Source organism: Brienomyrus brachyistius, unplaced genomic scaffold, assembly GCF_023856365.1.
Source record: "Brienomyrus brachyistius isolate T26 unplaced genomic scaffold, BBRACH_0.4 scaffold34, whole genome shotgun sequence".
In the NCBI taxonomy this organism is placed as follows: Eukaryota; Metazoa; Chordata; class Actinopteri; order Osteoglossiformes; family Mormyridae; genus Brienomyrus; species Brienomyrus brachyistius.
Window position 1 is genome coordinate 3,438,229 of NW_026042309.1, and position 25,623 is coordinate 3,463,851.

At 43.3% G+C, this 25,623-nt stretch overlaps 1 protein-coding gene across 7 annotated transcripts in view; it reads right to left on the reverse strand.

Annotated features, from left to right (window-relative positions):
* Window positions 1-25,623, reverse strand: part of LOC125721587 (NACHT, LRR and PYD domains-containing protein 12-like) — a 340,829-nt gene that overhangs the window by 286,894 nt on the left and 28,312 nt on the right. For 3 of the 7 annotated variants that reach the window (XM_048997554.1, XM_048997548.1, XM_048997549.1), the window contains 3 exons: window positions 25,258-25,431; window positions 24,479-24,652; window positions 24,347-24,393 (listed from right to left, as the gene is read on the reverse strand). In XM_048997554.1, coding sequence (XP_048853511.1) covers window positions 24,347-24,393; window positions 24,479-24,652; window positions 25,258-25,431 — 395 coding nt within the window. Of the gene's footprint in view, window positions 1-21,419; window positions 22,730-24,346; window positions 24,394-24,478; window positions 24,653-25,257; window positions 25,432-25,623 lie in introns of those variants that run through there. The other 4 variants (XM_048997550.1, XM_048997552.1, XM_048997553.1 and 1 more) reach the window with 4 other exon arrangements.

Sequence of the window (25,623 nt, forward strand, 5' to 3'; positions counted from 1 at the left end):
CACGGGAGCGGGGTCCGCCGGCAATGGCGGCAACGAAGGCGGCTGCGCAGGCAGCGGCGGCAACGAAGGCGGCTGCGCAGGCAGCGGCGGCAACGAAGGCGGCTGCGCAGGCAGCGGCGGCAACGAAGGCGGCTGCGCAGGCAGCGGCGGCCGCACGGGAGCGGGGTCCGCCGGCAGCAACGGAGGGAGGTCCTCCGTACTGGCGATCGCCGTTCTCCTCCTTCTCCCTCGCTGGCGCCTGGCGGTTGCGGGAGGCGGCGCGATGTCCGTGAAAACGGACGGTGGAAGAAAGGCTTCCGGCTCCGGGTAGTGGAAGGGCTCCTCGTCCTCGTCCTCACTAGAGAGCCAGTACTTCCACGCGGGATCGGGGACGCGTGTGGTCGGCCCCCGGGCTGGAGGTAGGGCAGGTACCTCCCTCTCGCCCTCCATCGGGAGCCAAATCCTGGAGAGCGAGCAGGCGCCGAGATAGATCGGCTCCTCTGGGAGCCTCCTCCTCCCTCTCCGCTTCTTTTTGGGGTCCGTCATTCTGTCACGGGTCGAGGGCAGCGATCGCGAGCAGAGCGGCGATCGTGCGGGTAAGGAGCAGGCAGGCAAGCGGGATACGGGAAAACGGGGGTTTAATAAGGATAAGCGGGTCAGGGAACACTGGACGGCAACAGACAGCAGGAAACATCAATGACGGACAAAGGAAACCGGGGAGACCAGGACTTAAATACACAAGACTGATTGACAGCAAACGGAAACAGCTGGGTACAATCCGGGAAACACGTGGGTAATCAGGGGGCGTGGCACACACGAGGAGCGGACGAGCCGGGCATGACAGATATAGTCTTGGTTTGATTTTTTTTCTCTTTTTTGAGATATTGATAAAGAACATGAATATATTGACCAAACACAACACACGAGACAAGTACTGCACCTTGATGAACATATTTATTTCTTTTCATGTACTCAAGTCAGTCAATACTGAACATTTGAACGAAACATTCCTACGTAACAAAACATTTTTCCAGTTTCCATATGGTATTACAGTTTTTGACGATTGCTTACGCACGGTTTTCGAAACAGGGCCCGTGTTTTAAAACAGTACACACAATTAGCACAACCACTCACCCAATTAGCAAAACACTACAAATCCTTTGCATAATGAAATACTCTTGTAAAAACTATATACTTATGTTTAAAAACCACACTTTTGTACCATAAGAAACACATGTTTCACATTTACCATACTCTGTTTGCACGAGTTACACTCTGCTGTGATAAACCTAAAACACTTTTAGCACTTCTACTTTCCTATGATTAGAGTAGGCTACCATCAACAAAGTACAAATGTAAAGTAAATCCACCAAACACTACACAAAACCAATGTTGCACACTGAAGAAACTCATTTATTTCTCAACATGCCCAAAATGTTGACATGGAGATTCATAGTACTGTAACAACATGTCACTTTACGTACTGTACTGTCAGTTTACTGTAACAAAGAAAAACACTAGACATTGTTTCTTCGCCTAGCTGGATCTGGCCAGAGAATTTCATCAACATCGCAGGCAATGTTGTCATTAGCTAGACACCTTGGGAAGAAACGTCTTGAATGACGAATCCATCCTTGTATTGCTGCTACCTCCATCTGGTCACAGACCTCCTCCATGGCTTGGAGGAGGGGTACCTCAGCCTGGAGATGGTGATCATATACCTTCCACCGCCATGCCGAGAAAAACTCTTCTATAGGGTTGAGGAATGGAGAGTATGGTGGAAGATGTAGGACGGTGAAATGTGGATGTTGCTGAAACCAGTTCTGAACCAGAGCAGAGCGGTGGAAAGACACATTGTCCCAGACAACAATGTATTGCATATGATCGATTTGATTTGCTGCTGTTATGTTGTGCAACTGGTCCAAGAATGTAAGTATGAGTGCTGTGTTGTAAGGGCCCATATGGGCATGGCGGTGGAGGACCCCATTCTGTGTAATGGCTGCACAGAGTGTTATATTTCCCCCACGTTGCCCTGGGACATTGACTATAGCCCTGTGGCCAATGATGTTTCTTCCCCTCCTTCGTGTTCTCGTCAGGTTGAACCCAGCCTCATCTACGTAAATGAACTCATGCTGGATCTCCTCTCCATCCATTCGTAGAACTACCTGAAGAACAGTGTCAGGCAAAATTGTGTAGTTCAGTGTCGATGTAGTATACATATTACAGTACAGTAAAAGATTATGAGACGGTATGCAAGATCACACTGCTAAAGTGAATACATACCTATGCATAATCATGCCGCAGTTGTTTCACCCTTTCGGAATTGCGCTCGAAAGACACTCGATAAATTTGCTTCAATTGAATATGTTTTTTTTTTAAGGATGCGTGCCAGTGTTGATATTGAGACGTGATGGATATCGTTGAAACTGGCATGGTTATTGACAATGTTAGCTTGGAGCTGTTTGAGTGTTATAGCATTGTTGGCCAAAACCATGTTTACTATCTCCCTCTCTTGCTGTTCTGTGAACATAGGAGGCCTTCCCCCTTGTCGTTCCTGACCCTCAATCCTATGTAGAAAAAAACAGTAAACAATGATACAGTATATTCACAGGACAAGGTAACAGAAGTGCTGATACTGCATAGAATACAGTACTGTAAAGCAGTTACTGAAACCGTGCAGATGTTCTTGATATGGTGATATTTGTACAATACCTATTTTCCAGGCGAAATGTTCTTATCACACTTGCCACTGTGTAGCGGCTTAGATTTGGCTGTACTCGCAGTCCAGCCTCCCTCAGCGTCAGGCCGTGGTTGACAACGTGGTCAACCAGTGTTGCGCGGATCTCATTTGTCAGATTCGGTCCTCTTTGAGCACCTTCTTGTCTTCGTCTTCCTCTTCTTCTACCTCCAGCATGGCCCCCATCTCTTCCTCTTCCTCTGTTGATTCCTCTTCCTCCCCTTCCTCCTCCTCCTTCCATTTTGCTTGAAGACCGATGAACTCACCTGCTGCTTTTTATAGTGCTTACACACCTGATTGGTGTGTCTACAATTAAGCAAACAAGTGTTTGCACACCTGATAACTGTGTTGAACCAATTAGTTGGACGGTGCGGTAATTTGACAGTCAGTGCTTTGGTATTGCAAGGAAGTGACTTCATGATAGATTTTTGTGTGTGATGTATGTTAAGTGTGTTTAGTGTTTTGCAAATCACTGTGTGTAGAGTTTTGCAACAAGTGTGAGGTTGACAATGTGCTTATAGTTGTGCAAATATGGGCTGCTGTTTTGCTTGTTGAGTGTGCAGTTTTGCTAATAGTGTACTACTTTTAATTTTCGTGTGTAAGCAATCGTCAAAAACTGTACTAAACATACCATTGTACTGTAAGCTTACAATAATACTGTAACAAATTACATATCCAGTTCAGTACAGAATAAAAATAAAAACCTAAACATCTCTCCGCCTAGCTGGATCTGGCCACAGGGCCTCGTCAACATCACAGGCTATATTTTCATTTGCAAGGCAACGTGGAAAGAATCTTTTGGAGTGACGAATCCACCCTTGTATGGATGCTGCTTCAATTTGATCACATGCTTCCTCCATAGCTTGAATGAGGGCCATCTGGACATAGGGCCGGAGATCATAAACCTTCCACCGCCATGCAGAAAAGAACTCTTCGATGGGGTTTAGGAAGGGGGAGTATGGTGGAAGGTAGTGAACTGTAAATAGTCGGTGTTGATGAAACCAGTTTTGGACCTGGGCGGAACGATGGAAAGCCACATTGTCCCAGACGACAATGTATTGCATCTGGTCCCTTTGGTTTGCTGCTGTGATAATATTGTGTAATCGGTCTAAAAATGTAAGAATGAGGTCAGTGTTGTAAGGACCCAAGTTGGCATGGCGGTGGAGGACCCCATTCTGTGTAATGGCAGCACAAAGGGTAATGTTACCCCCACGTTGCCCTGGTACATTGACAATAGCCCTGTGGCCAAGGATGTTTCTTCCCCTTCTTCTCACTGTTGTCAGGTTAAATCCAGCTTCATCAATGTATATAAACTCATGCAGGGCTTCTTCCGCATCCATTCGCAAAACTCTCTGAAATACAGCAAAATATCACATTGCGTTATCAATATACTGTAGGTATGTTATACAGTAAAATTACATGTACTATAAAAAGGTTATGTGTGCAGTACACAATACTACAGTCAGTGAACAAAACATACCGCCACATATTCATGCCGCAGGACTTTCACCCTGTCTGAATTTCTTTCAAATGGCACTTTATACAATTGTTTCATCAGAACTTGATGTTTTTTAAGGATACAGCCTATTGTTGACAGAGAGACCTGTAGGACATTATTGAGAATTTGGTGATCATTGACAATATGGGCTTGAATTTCTCGAAGTCTGATTGCATTATTGGCCAAAACGAGGTTTATGATCTCTCTTTCTTGCTCCTGTGTGAATATAGGGCGCCTCCCTCCTTGGTGTTCTCCACGTTCAATCCTATGTTGGGCAAACAAAATACATGTAGCTTACTGTAAAATGAAACATGAATACATACCAAAACGGTTGATATAGTACATACAGTAAGCTATGGATTTTCTGTTGACAGAAGATACGTTTCTCACCTGTGCTCTTGACGAAATGTCCGAACTATTGATGCCACTGTGTTCCTGCTTAGGTTAGGCTGTACTCTCAGTCCAGCCTCCCTCAGTGTTAGTCCGTGGTTTATTGCATGGTCCACAATTGTAGCACGAATTTCGTTACACAGATTTGGTCGTCTTCTTCTTTGTGCATGTCCTAACCCTCCTCTAGGTCTTCCTCTCCCTCTTCCTCTTCCCCTACCTTGGCCTCTTCCTCCACCTTGTTCTCTCCGGATTCCCCCTCTCATCCGTACTCTTCCTCTTCTTCCGACACTGTCCATTTTTGTTGAAGACAGGTGAACTTACCTGCTGCTTTTTATAGTGCTTAAACACCTGATTGGTGTGTCTACATTAAGCAAACAAGTGTTTGCACACCTGATGACTGTGTTGAACCAATTGCTTGGACGGTGCGGTAATTTGACAGTCAGTGCTTTGGTATTGCAAGGAAGTGACTTCATGATAGATTTTTGTGTGTAATGTATGTTAAGTGTGTTTAGTGTTTTGCAAATCACTGTGTGTTATGTTTTGCAAAAAGTGTGAAGCTGAAAATGTGCTTACAGTTGTGCAAATCTAGGCCGGTGTTTTGCTCCTTGAGTATAAAGATTTGTTAATTGTGAGAAAGTTTTAATTTTAGTGTCTAAGCAATTGAAAAAAAACTGTAAGTTAAAAAAAAAAAGTATCAAAATCACAGTGTTACCTTATTTTGACGCAGAAAGAGACATTTCAGCGTTACTACCACCGATGAGTTAATGGCTGCAAATGTTGGTGGTAAATAACGCGGCGTAAGTTTAAGTTTAACTTCTGCCTGCTGTCATTCGGCGAACGTATAGGAGACGATTCTGGTAAGTAACTGGTAAAGTTGTCATTTAACGTAATGCTAACGTGCATTACCGGTTAGTAAGTGTTTTACTGTATCACGCACCTTACACTACGAAATCAAACCCCTTAATTTTTACTCCTTAAAATTACCTTGATTTTGACCTTAATTATTGCTATATGTGTAATTAAGGGAAATTAAGGGAAAAGGTGCAATGATTAAGGCCAATTAAAGGGTAAAACTACTGAATTTCTCCCCTTAATTTTTCAAAATTACCTCTTAAATTTACACTCAAAAAATCCTTATTTCTCCCCTTATTATTTTTATGAATTAAGAGGCAATTTAAGATTGTTTGTCGGTCTGTAATGACATAACATTGTCTTTATTTCACCCATTCATTTTTATTAATTAAGGGATTATTTAATCCCTTCCCTCAGGCCATCAGACTCCTGAACCAGAACTGAACACAACCCCCCCCCCCACACACACATACACATCTGTATATAATATTTATTGTTATTCATTGCTTTACTCTTTATTTATTCCTTACTCTTCTATATCATGGCATTTTTGCACATATAACCTTCGCTGCTACCATACAGTAACTTAAATACTGTATCCAGACTGTTACCACCGTTAATTTGCACTGTATGTTGTCTTGTCTTGTCAGTCTGCACTCTTATGCTGTCCTGTCTGCACTTATGATGTCGCTCTGTCTTTGTCCTGCTCTGTGTTGCTCCATGGTCCTGGAGGAACGTTATCTCATTTCTCTATATACTGTGTGTATGGTTGAAATGACAATAAAACCTACTTGACTTGACTAATGTCCCACGGAAACCCAGTTCAAGAAGAGAAAAATATTAGGAGGATGGAGCTTCTTCAAACATGCAATTACTACGTTTTTATTTGTACATCAAAATGTATTGACATTCGGATCAGTCAGTAAGATGTATGAGAAACGAACCAGCTAGTGAAAAAGTTTATATAGCCTTATACATGTTCTTACAGGGTTTTTGAGGGTGTGTGCAAATCCATATTATGTTCTATATATAAGGTATTTACCAAAAATGGAATCGTGGCCATGTTAAAATGTGCTGATGTTTCTTTACATTAACCTGTGTCAGTAAATGCTGGGTGAGGACTTGGACTCACAGTGGTATACAGGTATAAGCAAGGTGTGTGTTAGTAAAACTACTGAATTTCCCCCCTTAATTTTTCAAAATTGCCTCTTAAATTTACATTCAAAAAATCCTTATTTCACCCCTTAATTTTTTTATGAATTAAGGGGCAATTTAAGATTGTTTGACGGTCTGTAATGACATAACATTGCCCTTTAATTCTGATTAATTAAGGGGCAGTTTAAGAGTATTGTAAGGTTCCTTTACTATTTAAAATTACTTACATTTGCCCTCAATTCTAATAAAGGGAGTTTAATATTATTATAAGGGTTCGTAACCCTTAAAATTCTTTATTTCACCAATTAATTTATAATTAATTTATTTAGGGGGCGGCATGGTGGTGCAGTGGTTAGCGCTGCTGCCTCACGCTTCTGGGACCCGGGTTCGAGTCTCCGCCTGGGTAACGTGTATGTGGAGTTCGCATGTTCTCCCCATGTCGTCGTGAGGTTTCCTCCGGGTTCTCCGGTTTCCCCCCATGGTCCAAAAACATGCTGAGGCAAATTGGAGTTGCTAAATTGTTTTGGTTTATACTTATTAATCCATTAATTCAAACTTTTGTACTTTAAATGGACAGAGTACAGTTATTATTATTAGGAAAAGTATTGTGAGGGAACGCAAAACTATTAAGAGGAAACACAAAACAATTAAAAATATATTTTCTCACCCTGACATCTAAGGAACTCTGTAGAAAGGATCTACAGATCTAACAGGATCTGTAGAAAAAAATCACAAAAACATCACTATCAACAATATGTGGTTTTATTTATGATGTATGAAATCAAAATCATTGGGACGCAAAGGAAAATGGCTCTTTGCAATTTTCTTTAAACCATAATCATAGGCTAATTCATTAAACATAAGTATTGATTTATTTCCATGACAATATTGTATATACAGTAATACTTATTTTGTCACCCTCGTCTATTTCATTACACATAAGGAAAGTCACAGAGAATAATAACCAAAGGGTGAAGAATTTGATTTAGATTTTATTTTGAAAGATCACTTTGTTATGGAAGGCCATTTGGAACTTAACATCTACTTTGACGCCCATGTCAACACGTCAAACAAATTATGTCTTAACACGTATATTACTTACGTGTTAAGCCATTCGGACATCTTAACACGTCTTAAAACTGCATGTTAATGCGGCCAATTTGAACCTCTTAAGACATTTGTACCTTTAATGCATCTATGCTATTGGTTGGCATAAACGTACACACCCCTTTTACGTAAGGGCTATACGTATGCAGTACGTGCCCTGTACGTTGTAGTCACGTGGTCTCTATGTTCAGCCATGTGAGTCCTACGTTGTTAATACGTATAGGCAACGTATGTATTACGTGTCAAACGTGACTGTGATGTTGTATTCGGCACAGTCCATTTGTTGGAGGGGTAAATCACGGGCTTATTTAAACTGGCAGAACAGATATCTTTAAATCTTTATAAAGTATAACTGGCAGTTTTAACATTTAATGAAACTGGAGCAAAAATGGTAAATCTGGCTAATATTGATTTAATTGCACTGGTGTCTGTCTTTGTGCTGAACAGTGCAGATGAGCTAAACTTATCATTTTGATCACTTTCTGTTCTGCATTAACAGCAAGAACTATATATTCAGCAATGAAACGTATGTAGTTATTAATTTATTTGTAATAAGGAGTTTATAGTGAACGGTCATAGCAACAGTATGAATGGCATCAATAATTTAGCTGCCTTATATTTTACCGGATGTACGTCGCATAGCCATTCTAGATATCTGAAATGACAATTGTGGATAGGAAGAATGTCATTGTGGATATCTGAAATGCTCTCTTTGACTAGGAAGAATTTAATTAGAGATATCTGCAATACATATCCAGTCTAGCGATTAAATGTTAAAACTCCTTGCCATACTTTTGCATGTATTGTTCCTGTGCTGCAGTATTAAACTATTTTAAAATGCAAAATAATTATTCTGTGACTGCATTGTTAATTTTTCCCCCACGTATTTTAAACAAATCTAATAAAAGACTGTAAAAACATGGAACAGATCAGGCACTGACAGTCAATCAGCCACCTGAGGTCATTATCTAGTGACCGAGGAACATTTTTCTCTTCTTGCAATGACTGTCTGCAGGGCTTCCCCTCAAAACCGATAAAGTGGTAGCACCCAATTTTAAACGTGTTAAGACGTTCAGATTGGCCGCATTAACACGTAGTTTTAAGACGTGTTAAAACGTCCGAACGGCTTGACACGTAAATAATGTACGTGTCAAGTACATCATTTGCTAACAATTACTTTGACAGCTGGGAGGAAGACACAGAGTAGATGAATTGATCATATTGAGGGGTTGTGCCATTGCCTTTCTCTGTCCATGTCCTTGTGTTCTACACCACACCTTTGTTTCCTGTAAACCTGCGTTAGGCTCTTTCTGTACCTTTCCGACACAGAAACCTTTTCATAACATGGATTTATAATTGTCTTCTCACTCGAGTATGAATGATGCTTAGATATAATCTATATAATATAATTTTGATATATACTATATATGTGCACCCCACAGAAATCTCCACAATTGTAGAGATACATATGGTCTCTATGCTTTTCCTAGAGAGCCCAGGCAAAGAGAAGACACAAAATAATCTGTTTTCCACAGCATTTTCCTCCAAGCCTTCTCTAGTTAAACCATAGAGACTATACCATCTCGCGTAGTCACTGCCTAGCATTCAAAGAGCCATTTCTGTGGTTTTTGTTCTCTTGCCCCATTCATCACAATCGCGGTGGATTAAAAGAAAAAGCCAAAAACAGTACTGTGTCATGCTATGTGTAATAGGATTGCAGATTAGCTTAATGGACAGTCACTCCCGTTTTATTTTTTTACAGTTTTTCTGAATACTTAAATACTAACAATTATTCTTATAGCACAATTTCTAAAACTATTAATAGTTATAGCAAAATTACTCACTGTTTTGCACTCAGTTTGCACTTTTGTAACACACAATTTGCAAATGTGTAAATACAATCCACTGCACAGCACTCTTTTTGTGGAACTGTAAACACAACTCACTGTTTTACAACCAATTTCCAAATGATCAACACACTCCTAGTAAAACTATACACATTTATGGCTATTGTTTACACTACTTTGCCAACTGTCTGGCCACACTGTCACATGTGAAAACGGTTTTAGATAATTAGTTCACTTTACAATCAGCATGAGCGCTATAAATAAGCCACAGGTACAGTAAGCTTTCAGTGTGGAGAACAATGGAGGGAGAAGGAAGACTGAGAAGAGTGAGAATTAGAGAAGGGCGAGGAAGAGGATGAAGAATAGGAGGTGAATTTAGAGGATGAGGAGGTGAAGAGGAAGGAGGAAGGGTAAGAAGAAATAGAAGAACTGATGTCATCCAGAGGTGGATCATGTGATCAACCATGGAATGACCCTGAGGGAAGCTGGCCAATGGGTTCAGCCTGACCTGAGCCGCTACGCTGTAGCAGGCATCATAAGGACGTTTCCAAATGAGAATCGGTTAGTACAGTTACTTCACAGTACGTTTTGTAATAGTACCATACTCTAATGAGAAACACAACAATGCTGTACAGGTAAAAACTGAAATGGTTATTCTACAGACCTGCTAGACATCCAGAATCTGGGGGCAGAGGAAGAATGTTCACTGAAGAACGAGAGACCCATATAGTCAATATGGTGATCACAAATAATTCCATTGGGCTACAAGAAATACAGCAGCGTATAATAGAGGATGACACCACCTCCCAAAACATGAACAATGTGAGCATCTCTGCATTATCTCGTGTACTGGCATGCAACAGAATCAGGATGAAGCACATTTACAGAGTCCCTTTTGAAAGAAACAGTGAACGCGTTGGCATGGCAGGAACATTATTGGACACGGTGCCATAATCAATGTCCCAGGACAGCGTGGTGGTAACATAACTATGTGTGCAGCTATAAGTCAGAACGGTGCTGTTCACCATCATGCAACCCTGGGCCCATGTAACACTGCACAAATTATTACATTCCTGGACAGCCTACATCATATGCTCACTAATGTTCACAGACCAGTTATGTCATCATATGGGACAATATTAGTGTCCATAGGACTGCTTTAGTTCGCAACTGGTTTACAGTCACCCACTCTTCACTGTACTCAACCTCCCGCCTTACTCTCCATTCTTGAATCCGATTGAAGAATTCTTCTCTGCCTGGTGCTGGAAGGTCTATGATCGTCATCCCCATCAACGCATGGCTCTTTTACAGGCAATGGAGGAGGCATGCGAGGATATTGACCAGGCATCATGTCAGGCCAGGATAAGGCACTCCAGGAGAGTTTCCCCGGTGCCTTGGACTAGAAAGCATTGCATGTGATGTTGATGAAATTCTGTGGCCGGACCCAAAGAGACGACAAGACTGATTTTTTTTTCTCCCTCTCAGTGAAATTGTATGTTGTCTTGTGTTTGTTTTGATGCATGTGAATAAACATTCATACTTGAAATTTGAATCTTGAATTGTGTTTACAGAACTATTTATGACAAAAGTATGACCTCAAATTGACATACCTTGTGCACAGAGAAAGCAAAAGCCAGATGTGTTTTCCATTCCTACCATAAGTGTGTAGTTGGCGCATTGTGTGCTTATTAAGATGATGGTTTGTGTTAACTGATTGGTACAAAAATACCATTTTTACAAAGGTTTGAAGAGTTAAGTAAGATTTATTAGCTTTTGCAAGAGACCTACAATGTTTTGCTGATTTGGTGGTTTTTTTATTTGTGTGCAGAGTTTTTGCAAAATAGCCAGTAGTTACAAAAATGTGTTTAAGCCATCAGAAAAAAACGTGTGTGCTTTGGTGCACATCCATCCATCCATCCATTTTCCAAACCGCTTATCCTACTGGGTCGCGGGGGGGTCCAGAGCCTATCCTGGAAGCAATGGGCACGAGGCAGGGAACAACCCAGGATGTGGGGCCAGCCCATCGCTGGGCACATTCACACAACCTTCCATTCACACATGCACTGCTACGGGCAATTTAGCAAGTCCAATTAGCCTCAGCATATTTTTGGACTGTGGGGGGAAACCAGAGTACCTGGAGGAAACCTCACGACGACATGGGGAGAACATGCAAGCTCCACACACGTGACCCAGGTGGAGACTCAAACCCGGGTCCCAGAGGTATGAGGCAACAGTGCTGACCACTGCACCATCATGCCGCCCCCCATAGATTCATTTTTCCATTTTTATTTTCAATAATATTGATGTTAACTCAGCATCTTATTTTCAATGTTGAAAAAGTCGCTTTATATCAAGGTTTCGCCACCATTAATTTTTCAATATTGAAATCTGACCAAAAATCAATTCAGTTTCAATGCTGATAATTTAACACTGACCATAATTCAGTGCATTTAACTATACTTCAACGCTGAAACAATAACATGATGCTATCTGGGCTATGAATAATTATTTCAATTGATATACAGATTCCAAGCCCATATAGGTGACACACAGGTACATAATGGGCGTCTTATGTCTGGGGCAGCCAGCTACTGTGTTTGATTAACCCACCATCATAATAATAGTTTCCTCGCACCAGTATAAAAGTAAACCAATTGATCCCTCTTGCAATCACCTGTGGTATGAAACTGAATAAAATGTATCATACCAGTCTTGGGGAAAACCAGTGAGAATCCACTGTGAAACAGCACTGCGCAAATTCTCATGTGTTCCTGCTGACAAGGGCAAGACTGGTAATCAAACTAGCCTCTCAGCAGGAGTGTTAGTGTAAAAGCAGGACTTACTGACACAGATAATAAAGCTTGTTAGAATGCGTAACTTAATTATTTAGCTGGGCCCAGAAGAGGTGAGAGCTCCCCTAGTGGCTACAGGAGTGTTAGTGTAAAAGCAGGGCTTACTGATACAAATAATAAAGTTTGTTAGAATGTGTAACATAATTATTTAGCTGGGCCCAGAAGAGGTGAGAGCTCCCCTAGTGGCTACAGGAGTGTTAATGTAAAAGCAGGGCTTACTGACACAGATAATAAAGCTTGTTAGAATGTGTAACATAATTATTTAGCTGGACCCAGAAGAGGTGAGAGCTCCCCTAGTGGCTACAGGAGTGTTAGTGTAAAAGCAGGGCTTACTGACACAGATAATAAAGCTTGTTAGAATGTGTAACGTAATTATTTAGCTGGGCCCAGAAGAGGTGAGAGCTCCCCTAGTTGCTACAGGAGTTTTAGTGTAAAAGCAGGGCTTATTGACACAGATAATAAAGCTCGTTAGAATGTGTAACTTAATTATTTAGCTGGGCCCAGAAGAGGTGAGAGCTCCCCTAGTGGCTACAGGAGTGCATTTTCCCCAAAGCAGATATAATGGATGGTGGTCGTATTGCTTTTAGACCACAACTTGGGATGAAGAAATCAGAAGAACAAATCTAATTATTTTCCTCATTTAATATTCAGATTTTAATTGGGCTTAAATTTTAGAACACACTGTGTTCTAGGATGGTACGTCATGGATATTAGTCTCTACCACATTCAAACGCTATAAATCCGGACCTTTTCCTATGTTTGATTTGGTGGCTGCCAGGCGTTCTGAGTAGTATAGTGACTATGGTAGGCGTGTGATTCCCTAAGGAATTTTTTATTCTGTTCTGTGTGGCAAATACATATAATGCTGACATTTTTCCTGGAAGATTTGGGATTTTTCATCCCGTGCCTTAAGGTATTTCTCTCCAGCTCTAGGGAGTCTCCCCCGAAAACACCAGTCACTCACTAGCCTTACACTTATGCTTGCTGACTTATTCAACACCATGAATGGATTAACAGAAAAACAGAAACCTATTAAAAGGCTGCACCATATCATGATATGCAAATAAACATCCAGCATCATTGTTTCACAGGGAAGTACATTATTTATTGATAATTATAACCCTAACCCTTACTTCTCAGCTTGACAAACATAAGGTGCGGCGCGTGAGCATGTGAACTGGTTGAAATGCAAGTGTCTCACAGTCAATGCATAAGACTTGAGAGCCCTGACTTTACTTCTATAGCCCACGACATGTTTATGATTCATAAATAAATCTGGCCAGCAAATCGGTCTTTCATTTTCCACAGAATTAAAAAAAACGATAATGTTATCCCGCTGATAATTGCAGGCGCGTTTCACCCCCGGCACTGTCTGGAGACACAGGCAAAAGGCATACAATCTTATTGAGGTACAAAAATTATTCCATCTACTCTGCACTTCTGCATAACTTCCATCATAGTGCCAGTTTTTGCGGTCAGCAAGTTTATTACTGTAAGCGCCTCCATAGTAGTGCCTCTGAGGAACTGAACCGGACTTCCGATGGTGTCTCTCACATGCACATCATACATATATATATATACACTCACTCTCTCCGGGTCTTTCACATGATATACGACGATGTGGTCAGCCACCATATGGGAGGCATATTCAGGCATAAATGAGGGGCATATTTGCAAGTCGCACTAATGTGTCTAGTTATAAACTTAGTTGTATCGTCTCCAAAAATGGTTGCAAAATGCGACTAAATGGTCGCATCCTGGAACCCTGTGGAGCCACACTTTTGATTTCTTAGGCATATTTTACACAATGCTACAAAAACATCGACACACACATGAACCAGGTCACTAGTTTGTCTCTGGGCTTTTTCCTTCGGTCTATATGGCATGTTTGTGAAATGTTACGTCACATAGCTAATCACCAGTGATCTTAGGTCTATACCCAAGTATGCTGCATGCTTATTAGCTCACAGACACTGAAATTTATTCTTTGGGTATGGGAATTTGGCCACCAAAAGAAAATTAAATTCTCAATCTTCAATAGGATTGGAACATTTCAGCCAGTACCACAAATTTACCGAAGTTCGGTACTCACTCAGAGTACTCAGAGGGACGTCAGAGTAAGAATCTACCCTTCCATTGCGTTGAGCGGTATATCTTTGTTACGGCAATTCCAGTGAGAGTGCATTGGTGGCCACATTGTAGCTGGTTATCTTATTTTTAAATTGTGTGGATTAAAAAAAAGAAATTCAAATTAAGTAAATCAGGATCCCCAAAAAAGAGCTACAAAAGAATACAGTGGTACCTCAGCACTCAAACTCATTAGAACTCAACTTTCTTAAAAGTTGAACCAACCAGTTTGAAAAAAATTGCATGGAACTCGATCTGAATCTCAGAAGTCGTGAACACCGACCTGAGATAACTTATACACGCGCGGGGAAATGAGTCACGTGGCGTGTCTCTCAGCAGAAACAAAGGGGTGGCTTCAGTCTCAGCCTCGCGTTCGCTGTGATAGCATCGTTTGTCGGTGATGCTTTTTTTATTGACAATATCAGGCAATACACTGTACTTTATATCATTTTGGTACCCATTGCTCACCAAAAAGTTACACAATAGTTGTACAAATGTTCCAACCCAAAAGTTTGTGATTTACGAACAAATTAACGAATACGGAGTAATAATAAAAATAAACAATGGACCGCATGGCATAGTGTAGTGTTGGCACTCTGTCTGGGTTTATGAAAAAGGTGTCATTGGTTTTGTTTAACTTTACACATGTTTTGTGTCAGAGTCGCGGGTAGGTGGGTAAGGCGAACGGGCAGGCAAGCAGGCAGGAAGCAGGCAAGCAGGCAGGAAGCAGGCAAGCAGGTAGGAAGCAGGCAAGCAGGCAGGAAGCAGGCAAGCAGGCAGGAAGCAGGCAAGCAGGCAGGAAGCAGGCAAGCAGGCAGGAAGCAGGCAAGCAGGTAGGAAGCAGGCAAGCAGGCAGGAAGCAGGCAAGCAGGCAGGAAGCAGGCAAGCAGGCAGGAAGCAGGCAAGCAGGCGAAATACGGGGGAAAACTGGGGATTTATTAAGGCTGCGGGCAGCACGGGACAATAGACTAGTACTGACATCGACTAACATCACCTAACATCAATGACGGACAAAAAACCAGGGCAAGACATGGACTGAAATAGACGAGACTGGGCTAAAATAATCGGACACAGCTGTGCAAGATCAGGGAAGCACACGTGGGTAATCAGGGGGCGTGGCACACACGAGGATCGGATGAGCCGGGCATGACAATGTACACCTTCTTTAAAATAACAAGACTATATCCTAAATTCTTACACCCCTGCCTGATTCCACAGTTCCTACCCCACACTTATATGGCCCCCCTCCCACCCTTCCATGACTTGTGAGATAAGGAAAGCACACTTCTGCCTGCCTGGTCGGTCATTTCTAGCCGCGATTTAGGTTCTTCCTCAAATCTTGTTGCCTAAATAACTTATATCACACTGATATTAATTTAAAATTTCGCTATAACAAAACAATCCTTATACATTTTAATAAAAAACGTGAACTATATATGTTTGGTGTTTTTTTGATTGAGCAAACTCTTTTGTGTTTTTGTGTGCGTGTCCGATACAACTGTAGTTTGTATCAACTTTTTTTTTAGTTTGACCTCCGGGATGTCTGTTTGTGTGCATGCGCGTGAATAAACATTTACTGAAAAACGTATTTATTAAAATAACTAAGACTTTATTCTGTTTTTAAAAATGTGTTTTGATGCATGTCACTAAATGCTGCTTAATAGTACCTAACCGGGGGTGCTCCCCCAGAGACAGTTGCTAGTCCATTTATTCTTTTAACGACTACTGATTCCATTTTGGTGCCATATGCTTTTGTCTTGTAGGCCATAGGATAGCTCCATTTGTACCAGCTATAGGCCATGGTACGTCTGGGCTATTATGCTTAAATTCTTTATTAATTAGCGTTGGCTATGTGTAACACATTTCATACTTCTTTTACACACGTTTACTTATTGTATACACACTTTAAAGTTCAGAAAATGACTTGCCTCAGCTGTTTTCAATAAAAGACAGTGGTGTGTGGGTGTAGTGGCTGCACGCACAAGCGCGACATGGAGAGAGCGAGCGAGTTATTTTAAGAAGGATCGCCCGCGTTATTCCTTGATTCTTGTTGTCGAAATGCTTAAGATGTTTTATTTTAAATAACACATTACCCGAAAAAGAGTCGTGAGAGCGCTGCGGAGGTGGGGGTCACACACTACCCCCACGCTCCTTGTGCCTCTTTACCATAGGAGGAAAACCCGGCTCGACGTAATAAAATTATCTGCGGATGGTTTTTGTTCGTCGCCGCGTTTCTCTCCCATATTTGTACTTGTGCGCAGACGGTCATATATGAAAAAGCAAAACTTCAAACAGAATTTTACTGTGGGACAACATGTCCGACTTGATGTGTGGCCCAAGTTATTAGAGATGACCCGGATGACCTACCGGGATGTACAAAAGTGCGGCCCCATACGCTGATGTAATACAAACGGTTGCGTGAGGAAAAACACACATACAAGTCAAAACTACCGCCAAGTGTTTTTATTGGACGACAGACCCTCCGCCTCCTCCTCTCATTCTTTGCTCCAACTTTACCATTTTCTCCCAGAGTCTCATTCTCTCAGAGTTTCTCACAGACTCGCGCAGCAGCACGGCTCTCAGCTCTCCGGCATCAGACTCGCGCAGCGGCACGGCTCTCAGCTCTCCGGCATCGCTCTCTCCGAGTCCTTTGCGGATTATCTAAAGCCGTGGGGACCTTACCGCAGTACCGCACCAGACACACAGCATCACTCTCTCAGAGTCCTTTGCGGATTCTCCAAAGCCCGGGGACCTTACCACAGTACCGCACAACATACTCTCACACTCCATCAGGTAACCCACCCCGCTCAGCCCCGGCGGCGTCCGACAAAACCCCACACTCTCCTCAATATAAAAAATTATAATTTTTTAAATAATAATAAATAAATAATAACTTATTAAAATAATACACACTCATAAGCACTCTCCTCAATATAAAATAATAATTTTAAAAATAAATATAAAATAATAAATAATTAAATAATTAAAAATAATAATAAATAATTTAAAATAATAAATAAATAAATCCCTCTCCCATGACGTCACATCGTACCACCACAACCACGCCCCAAACTCCACCTTTATCACCTTTAGGTCATAAATCTTTTTGAAAGAAGCGGTATTCATATACTCTCTCCAGTGAAAAGACAATGTGGAGTAGATGTGGATCCATGTCACTTGGTATGTTCGGCCTTCTAGGTAGGAAGCCAGCCAGCGCCAGGCCAAGCCACCAATGCCAAGACTCCTAAGGATGGATAGGAGAGTTTTGTGGTTGACCGTGTCAAATGCTGCTGATAGGTCAAGAAGGATGAGGACAGATGACAGTCTGGCTGATCTGGCAGCATGTAGCTTCTCAGTGACTGCTAAGAGGGCAGTCTCTGTCGAGTGAGCTGCTTTAAAGCCAGACTGATTAGCATCCTGGAGGTTGTTTTGAGAGAGATAGAGAGAAAGCTGGTTGTAGACGGTGCGTTTGAGGATTTTTGAAAGGAAGGAAAGAAGCGATACTGGTCGGTAGCTGCAAGTGTCTGAGGGATTTAGAGTGGGTTTTTTTAGGATGGGAATGACCCTGGCTATTTTGAATGCTGTTGGTACATGACCGGAAGTTATGGAGCCATTAATGATAGTGGCGATGAAGGGGAGAAGGTCTAGAGCGATTGTCTGTGAGGGGGGAGGGAAATCCGTAGTGTGTAGTGTAGTGGATGAGGAGGGAGAGAATGTCTGACAGATTCTGTCAATCTTCTCGGCAAAGAAATTGGCAAAATCTTCAGCAGTCAGGGAGGATGGAGCAGAAGGTGGTGGAGGGTTGAGCAGTGATGAAAAGATGTTTTGGAGTTTGCAAGGAACACATGAGGATAATTCTAGTTTCTTTGTAAAAGGTAGTTTTAGCTGCAGTCACGTCTGAAGAGAATTTGGATAGCAGAGTACGGTAGGAAGACAGATCTGCATCAAGCTTAGATTTCTTCCACGTCCTCTCTGCTACCCGCAATTCTCTTCGGTTGGTGCGTAATGCAGCTGAAAGCCAAGGAGTAGACCGAGTTTTCCTGGGTTTGGAAGACAGCGGGCAGAGTTTGTCCAAGAATGTGTAAAGTGAGGAGATGAGAGTATCAGTTGCAGGGAGGAAAAGGAGTCAAGGTCAGGAAGGTAAGACAAGGTGCGGGAAGCAACAGAAGAAGGGGAGACAGAGTGGAGGTTTGGTCGAGTGGGGAGGAAACATTGAAAACCGGGATTGGGCAAGACGGGTAGGGCAATGGTAAAGGATACAAAGTGGTGATCAGAAATGTGTAGAGGAGTAGAAGTGATGTCAGTAGCCGGAGAGGGGCGGCTGAAAACCAGGTCGAGGACGTTACCTCCTATGTGTGTGGGAGAGCAGTTGTTGGATGCTAGAGAGAAGGAGTCGAGAAAAGGGAGGAGATCAGAAGAGAGGAGCTTGTCATGGGGGAGGTTGAAGTCACCAAGGAGAATGAGAGAGGAGCTGTCAGTGGGGAAGAGACAGAGGAGAGTATCGAGTTCCTCTAGAAAGCAGCCTAGGGGGCCAGGAGGGCGGGAGACAACAATGATCCGAATATCAAGTGGAGAGGTAACAGCAACTCCATGGAATTCAAAGGATGAAATGTTGAGATGGGGCAGAGAGAGGGGCGTGTAGCACCAGTTCCGAGTTACCAATAGACCTGTGCCACCAAGGATTAGAAGTAGTAGTAACAACTACACTGTTTGCCTTTATCACCTTCAATTTAACTCAGTAAGCCCTGCCCCCTAATTAACACCTTCAGGGAGACCGAAACTACACTTGATTGCCAGAAACTACACACAACAACAACATCAGTTTCAACCGAGTTCGAGACAGAAAGTAAACAGAGTCCTACCTTACTAGCAGAGAAGAAATCCAAAAACAGAGCTTGAAGCACACTGAGGGGTGCATAACCAGACCTTTTACAGTGCGGTGGGGGTGGCAAGGCTGCCTGGGCACCTGTCCGTTCTGTCTGACGGGGGCATAACCAGACCTTTTACAGTGGGGTGGGGGTGGCAAGGCTGCCTGGGCACCTGTCCGTTCTGTCTGACGGGGGCATAACCAGACCTTTTACAGTGGGGTGGGGGTCGCAAGGCTGCCTGGGCACCTGTCCGTTCTGTCTGACGGGGGCATAACCAGACCTTTTACAGTGGGGTGGGGGTGGCAAGGCTGCCTGGGCACCTGTCCGTTCTGTCTGACGGGGGCATAACCAGACCTTTTACAGTGGGGTGGGGGTGGCAAGGCTGCCTGGGCACCTGTCCGTTCTGTCTGACGGGGGCATAACCAGACCTTTTACAGTGGGGTGGGGGTGGCAAGGCTGCCTGGGCACCTGTCCGTTCTGTCTGACGGGGGCATAACCAGACCTTTTACAGTGGGGTGGGGGGTGGCAAGGCTGCCTGGGCACCTGCCCATTCTGTCTGACGGGGGCATAATCAGACCTTTTACAGTGGGGTGGGGGGTGGGGGGGTAAGGCTGCCTGGGCACCTGTCCGTTCTGTCTGACGGGGGCATAACCAGACCTTTTACAGTGGGGTTGGGGTGGCAAGGTTGCTTTGGCTCCTGCTCGTTCTGTCTGACGGGGGCATAACCAGATCATTTACAGTGGGGGTGGGGGTGGCAAGGGTGTCTGGGCACCTCCCTATTCTGTCCGACAGGGGAGCAACCAGACCTATTTCAGTGGGGTGGGGGGAAGAGGTAAGGGACCCTGGACACCTACCCGTCCTGTCTGAGGGGGGCATAACCAGACCTTTTATAGTGGGGTGGGGGTAGCAAGGCTGCCTGGGCACCTGCCTCTTCTATACTACGGGGGCATAACCAGACCTTTTACAGTGGGGTTGGGGTGGCAAGGTTGCTTTGGCTCCTGCTCGTTCTGTCTGACGGGGGCATAACCAGATCATTTACAGTGGGGTGGGGGTGGCAAGGGTGTCTGGGCACCTCCCTATTCTGTCCGACGGGGGGAGCAACTAGACCTTTTACAGTGTGGTGGGGGGGGGGGGGGGTAAGGGACCCTGGGCACATGCCCGTTCTGTTTGATGGGGGCATAACCAGACCTTTTACAGTGGGGTGGGGGTGTCAAGGCTGCCTGGGCACCTGCCCGTTTTGTCTGACGGGGCATAACCAGGCCTTTTACAGTGGGGTGGGGGTGGCAAGTGTGCCTGGGCACATGTCCGTTCTGTCTGACGGGGGCATAGCCAGATATTTTACTGTGGGGTGGGGGTGTCAAGGCTGCCTGGGCACCTGCCCGTTTTGTCTGACGGGGCATAACCAGGCCTTTTACAGTGGGGTGGGGGTGGCAAGGGTGTCTGGGCACCTGCCCGTTCTGTCTGACGGGGGCATAACTAGACCTTTTACAGTGGGGTGGGGGTGGCAAGGGTGTCTGGGCACCTGCCCCTTCTGTCCGACGGGGGCATAACTAGACCTTTTACAGTGGGATGGGGGTGGCAAGGCTGCCTGGACAACTGCCCGTTCTGTCCGACTGGGGCGTAACCAGACCTTTTACAGTGGGGTGGAGCTGGCAAGGCTGACTGGGCACCTGCCCGGTCTGTCCAACGGGGGAGCAACCAGACCTATTACTGGGGGGTGGGGGTGGCAAGGGTGTTAATTATTTAACAAAACAAATTTCTTTATTTATTGAAATATATTAATAATAATTTTATTTACTTTAATCCACTGAACCAGGACATAATTATATTTTCCAGTTTTTTTTCGGTCTGTTATGTCTGCAGTTAAATGATTATTATACACATTGATTGAGTGTCATTGTGTCAGTTATGTTCAGCTGCAGTAATACAGTAAATTTAACTTAATCCAGCAGACTGTGGTTTCATTATGTTACTCAGTTATGCTTTGGGTGACGCTGAAGCAGGACATTAATAGGACAGAACAGAAAGCCTTTATTGTCATTGTACAGGGAGGGAATACAGTAAATGGACATAAATATATAAAATGTACATATACAGGAGAAGGGGATAGCCCCCCCCCCAATCAGGATTACATTTAGTTACATTTTACTCAGAGAGAAAACGTATAAAACTATATTTTTCATGTTTATTCAGCTCACTGAACACAGGCATTTATTTTCTGTCAAACATACAGTACTGTGCAAAAGTCTTAGGCAGTCCAAAGAAATGTTTAAAGCTGTTTATCTGGGTAGCAAGTGCACTTTGGCTTAGAACAAAAACACAATTTAACATTAGAACGTGTGCAAATTCAGAGTAACACAATAAAAACTAGTAATAATTTCTTCTGTTTTCTAAAAAGTTACTGACATCTAGTTGGATGGCTAGATGAACACCGCTTCAGTTCCCAAACTTCTCCTCAGGGGCACCTCAGCCGTTCCATGATTTTGTTCAATTTCAACAACAGCTCAAGTAAGTAATTAAATATATTAGTTTAAAAAGTCAGTGAGAGATTGACTAGCTGTATGAGGTGTGTTAGTGGCCAAGTCAAAAAATACATGGCTGCACTGGTTCTGAAATGGTGAAGCTGACACACTTTGACAGGCATCATATCATAGTTTTACACCAACAGGAGGATAATCTAAACATCATTTTCTTTGTCTGCCTAAGACTTTTGCACAGTTCTGTACATTTCAGAGTAAAAAGGATTATAAAGGTTAAAAAGCAGAGATTTTACCTTTTTGCAGGAGAACCAACAACACGTCACAGTGACACTGAGGATTTATAAACAAAAAACCCTGGATAGAGGGACTCAGTGAATGAGGAGGTGAATCTGTGCAGGGGGGTCAGTCCATCAGAGGAGACTCTGTAGAAGTACAGAGCACCAGCCCCCCAGTCCAGATACACTCCTACTCTGCGGGAGCCTGAAGGCTCTATGGGTATGAGAGTCTGTTTCTTATTGTGCCAGACAGAGTAACTGTCAGTATAACAGCACAGACTCCATGACTTGTCATTGTCTCCAAACACACAGTCATCACTCCCTCCTTTCCTCCCGATCCCTTTATAAGTCACTGCTATCCAGGCTTCATCTCCATCCCACTCAGCCTCCCAGTAACAGCGGCCAGTCAGACTCTCTCTGCACAGAACTTGGGGGCGGCTGTCAAATCTCTCTGGATGAACAGGATATGGCTGCTTTGCCCCCCATGTCACCTTCCTCTTCCCCCCTGACAGAGACAGGCGTCTGCTTGCTGTGTTGGGGTCCAGCGTCAGCTGGCAGGAGTCTGTAGGCAGGAGGAAGAATTATTAATCCCATCAGGCCGCCTGTACTTTATGTTTCTGTACGATATAAAAACAGCACAGCTTCCCCTAACGAAGCGGGAACTGAAGTTTATGAAACATAAAGTGGGCGCGCGACGGCGGCGGGAAGAGCTGCCAAAATGGGGCGCGAGCTAAACTAACAGCTTAATTAATTTAATTAAAAAATGACAAAGCAGCAACATTCATCAGACATATTCATCACAAGCATATTTACCACAAAACGGCACCAGAGATCAATACTAAAGTCAGTGTCTTTCCTTCAAACCGCTAATTCCGGCGCGTGCGGCTCTAAAATGGCCATCAATAACAGAATATTTAAGTAATATTATTACACGTTTAAAGTGATATTTAATAAACATTTGGATCTGGATTCTGATATAAACGATGATTCCGGCACAGATCGTGCGCGCATCATAAAAAACAGGAAGGTTTTCATTAATTCAGAAAAATATTGCTCTGAAAAACGGGATTATTATCTCATTAATTCGGAAAAACAGAATTCATTTTTCCCAGATGAATGCAATACGCTTCCATAGAGAACCGCTTACCGCGCGCGTGACTGTAGATGCTGCGCCGCTGCCTCGCATCTCGCGCACGCACGCGGCCGCTCTAATCTGTTAACATGGACGCCGAAATGAAATTTGATATTTTCCGCCGCACATCCAGTGCGTCCCGGGCGCTGATTTCTTTTAGCACCATGGATCAGGAGAACTTTTTAATATTCATGAGTGAAGCCCTACATGATTGGCTGGCTGATTAATATTTATGAGAGGGGCACTACCTCATTGGCCAGTTAACATCGACTTGTGCTGCCTTTTTCTTCTAGCTAAAGCAGGGGGTGTCCAAATCCAGTCCTGGGGGGCCGGTGCCCTGTGTAGCAAAGTTCTTTCCCTTTTCCACCATAAATAATTCAGCTCAAGAGCTGTGTGGTTATTAGCACAAGGAGATGAATCAGGTGTGTTAAATGAGGGGAAACCCAAAAATGCGCAGGACTCTGGCCCTCCAGGACTGGATTTGGGCTCCCCTGGTTTAAGGGATTCAGTGACCAATCGGTAATATTCTCTCATGAATATTAATGAATGATCCAGAACCACCCTGTAAAAATGCAAATTCACATTTTGCACTTGAGGAGAGAGTCCGGTCTCACTGCCTACAGGTGCCTCCTTAGGACAATACTAACGAATCTCTCACAGAAAACACATACACTCACGGCATCCGCAAAAAGAACAAATGCAAAGGATTCTTTTTTTGTGAAATTAAAGATGTATAATTAATTCAGAATATATTTAACCATCCTACACTCCCACACAAACACCAAGATAATACAAGCAGCTATAAAGCATTTGTAAAAAATATTTTTAAAAACGATTAAATGAATTGATAGTGTTTTTGGTGATGATTTTGATTTTTTGTTTCTTGTTTGGATGTTGTCTAAAATGACATGAAACTCACCTAAACACAAACATGGAAATCCATCTACACACAGTGCAAAAAGCCACACTCATCACAACAATTGTGTGAATACAACCATAACATAGTATTCATGGTATTATTAATAAAAAACATGCAAAGACACTTACATTTCTGTAAGCCTGGTCTGGTCCTGCACTTTCCACCGTGATCCACACTATAGGAGAAGCAGAATGACATGACTCTTCTTCACATACATGCATAAGTATCTGTAGCGTGTCAGACACACACTCGGTACTCACTTCAGCTTCTCCAGTTTACAGCTGGGATCCTCCAGTACAGCAGAGAGCAGCTTCACTCCTGAGAATCCTGGGTGATTGTAGCTCAGGTCCAACTCTCTCAGGTGAGAGGGGTTTGATCTCAGAGCTGAAGCCAGGGAAGAACAGCCTTCTTCTGTGACTCTACAGCCTGACAGCCTGCAGAGAGAGAGAGACAGAAACTCCCCAATAAATAATATCCCCTCACCATTATAATTATTAAATAAATGTGATGCTCTAATAAATAATTCAAGAATTACAGTTTAGTGTCTAAGACAAGGCAGGTCCCCTCCTCTCTTTCCCTTAGCTAATTGCTCACTGTCTCCTCTTTATAGTGTGGAATACACAGTAATACTGACCTCAGTATCTCCAGTTTGTGGTGTGGAATACCCCACAATACTGGCCTCAGCATCCCCAGTTTACAGTGTGGAATACCCCACAATACTGGCCCCAGTATCCCCAGGTTACAGTGTGGAATATCCAGTAATACTGGCCTCAGTATCTCCAGTTTGCGGTGTGGAATACCCAGCAATACTGGCCTCAGTATCCTCAGTTTACAGTGTGGAATATCCAGTAATACTGGCCTCAGTATCCCCAGTTTACAGTGTGGAATACCCTGTCAGACTGACCTAAGTATCTCCAGTTAACAGTGTGGAATACCCAGTCAGACTGACCTCAGTATCTCCAGTTTATAGTGTGGAATACCCAGTCAGACTGACCTTAGTAACTCCAGTTTACAGTGTGGAATACCCAGTCAGACTGACCTTAGTATTTCCAGTTTACAGTGTAAGTCCCCCAGTCCAGCAGAGAGCAGCATCACTCCTGAGTCCTGCAGGTCATTGTCACTCAGGTCCAGCTCTCTCAGGGGTGAGGAGTTTGATCTGAGAGCTGAAGCCAGTGCCTCACAGCATTTCTCTGTGAGTTCACACCGGCCCACCCTTAAAAAAATTAAACACTTTTAAATCCACTTTTTACACTGCAGCACTGTATTCAAATGAGGAGAATAAGGGCCATGACATAATGTATTTTCAGAAAACAATTAAATTATTAAAAATCATTTTAACAATCATTCCGACTCTGTTTGGTGGCCATTATTTTTTTGTCCATAACACGTTAAAGTCAGCATGTTT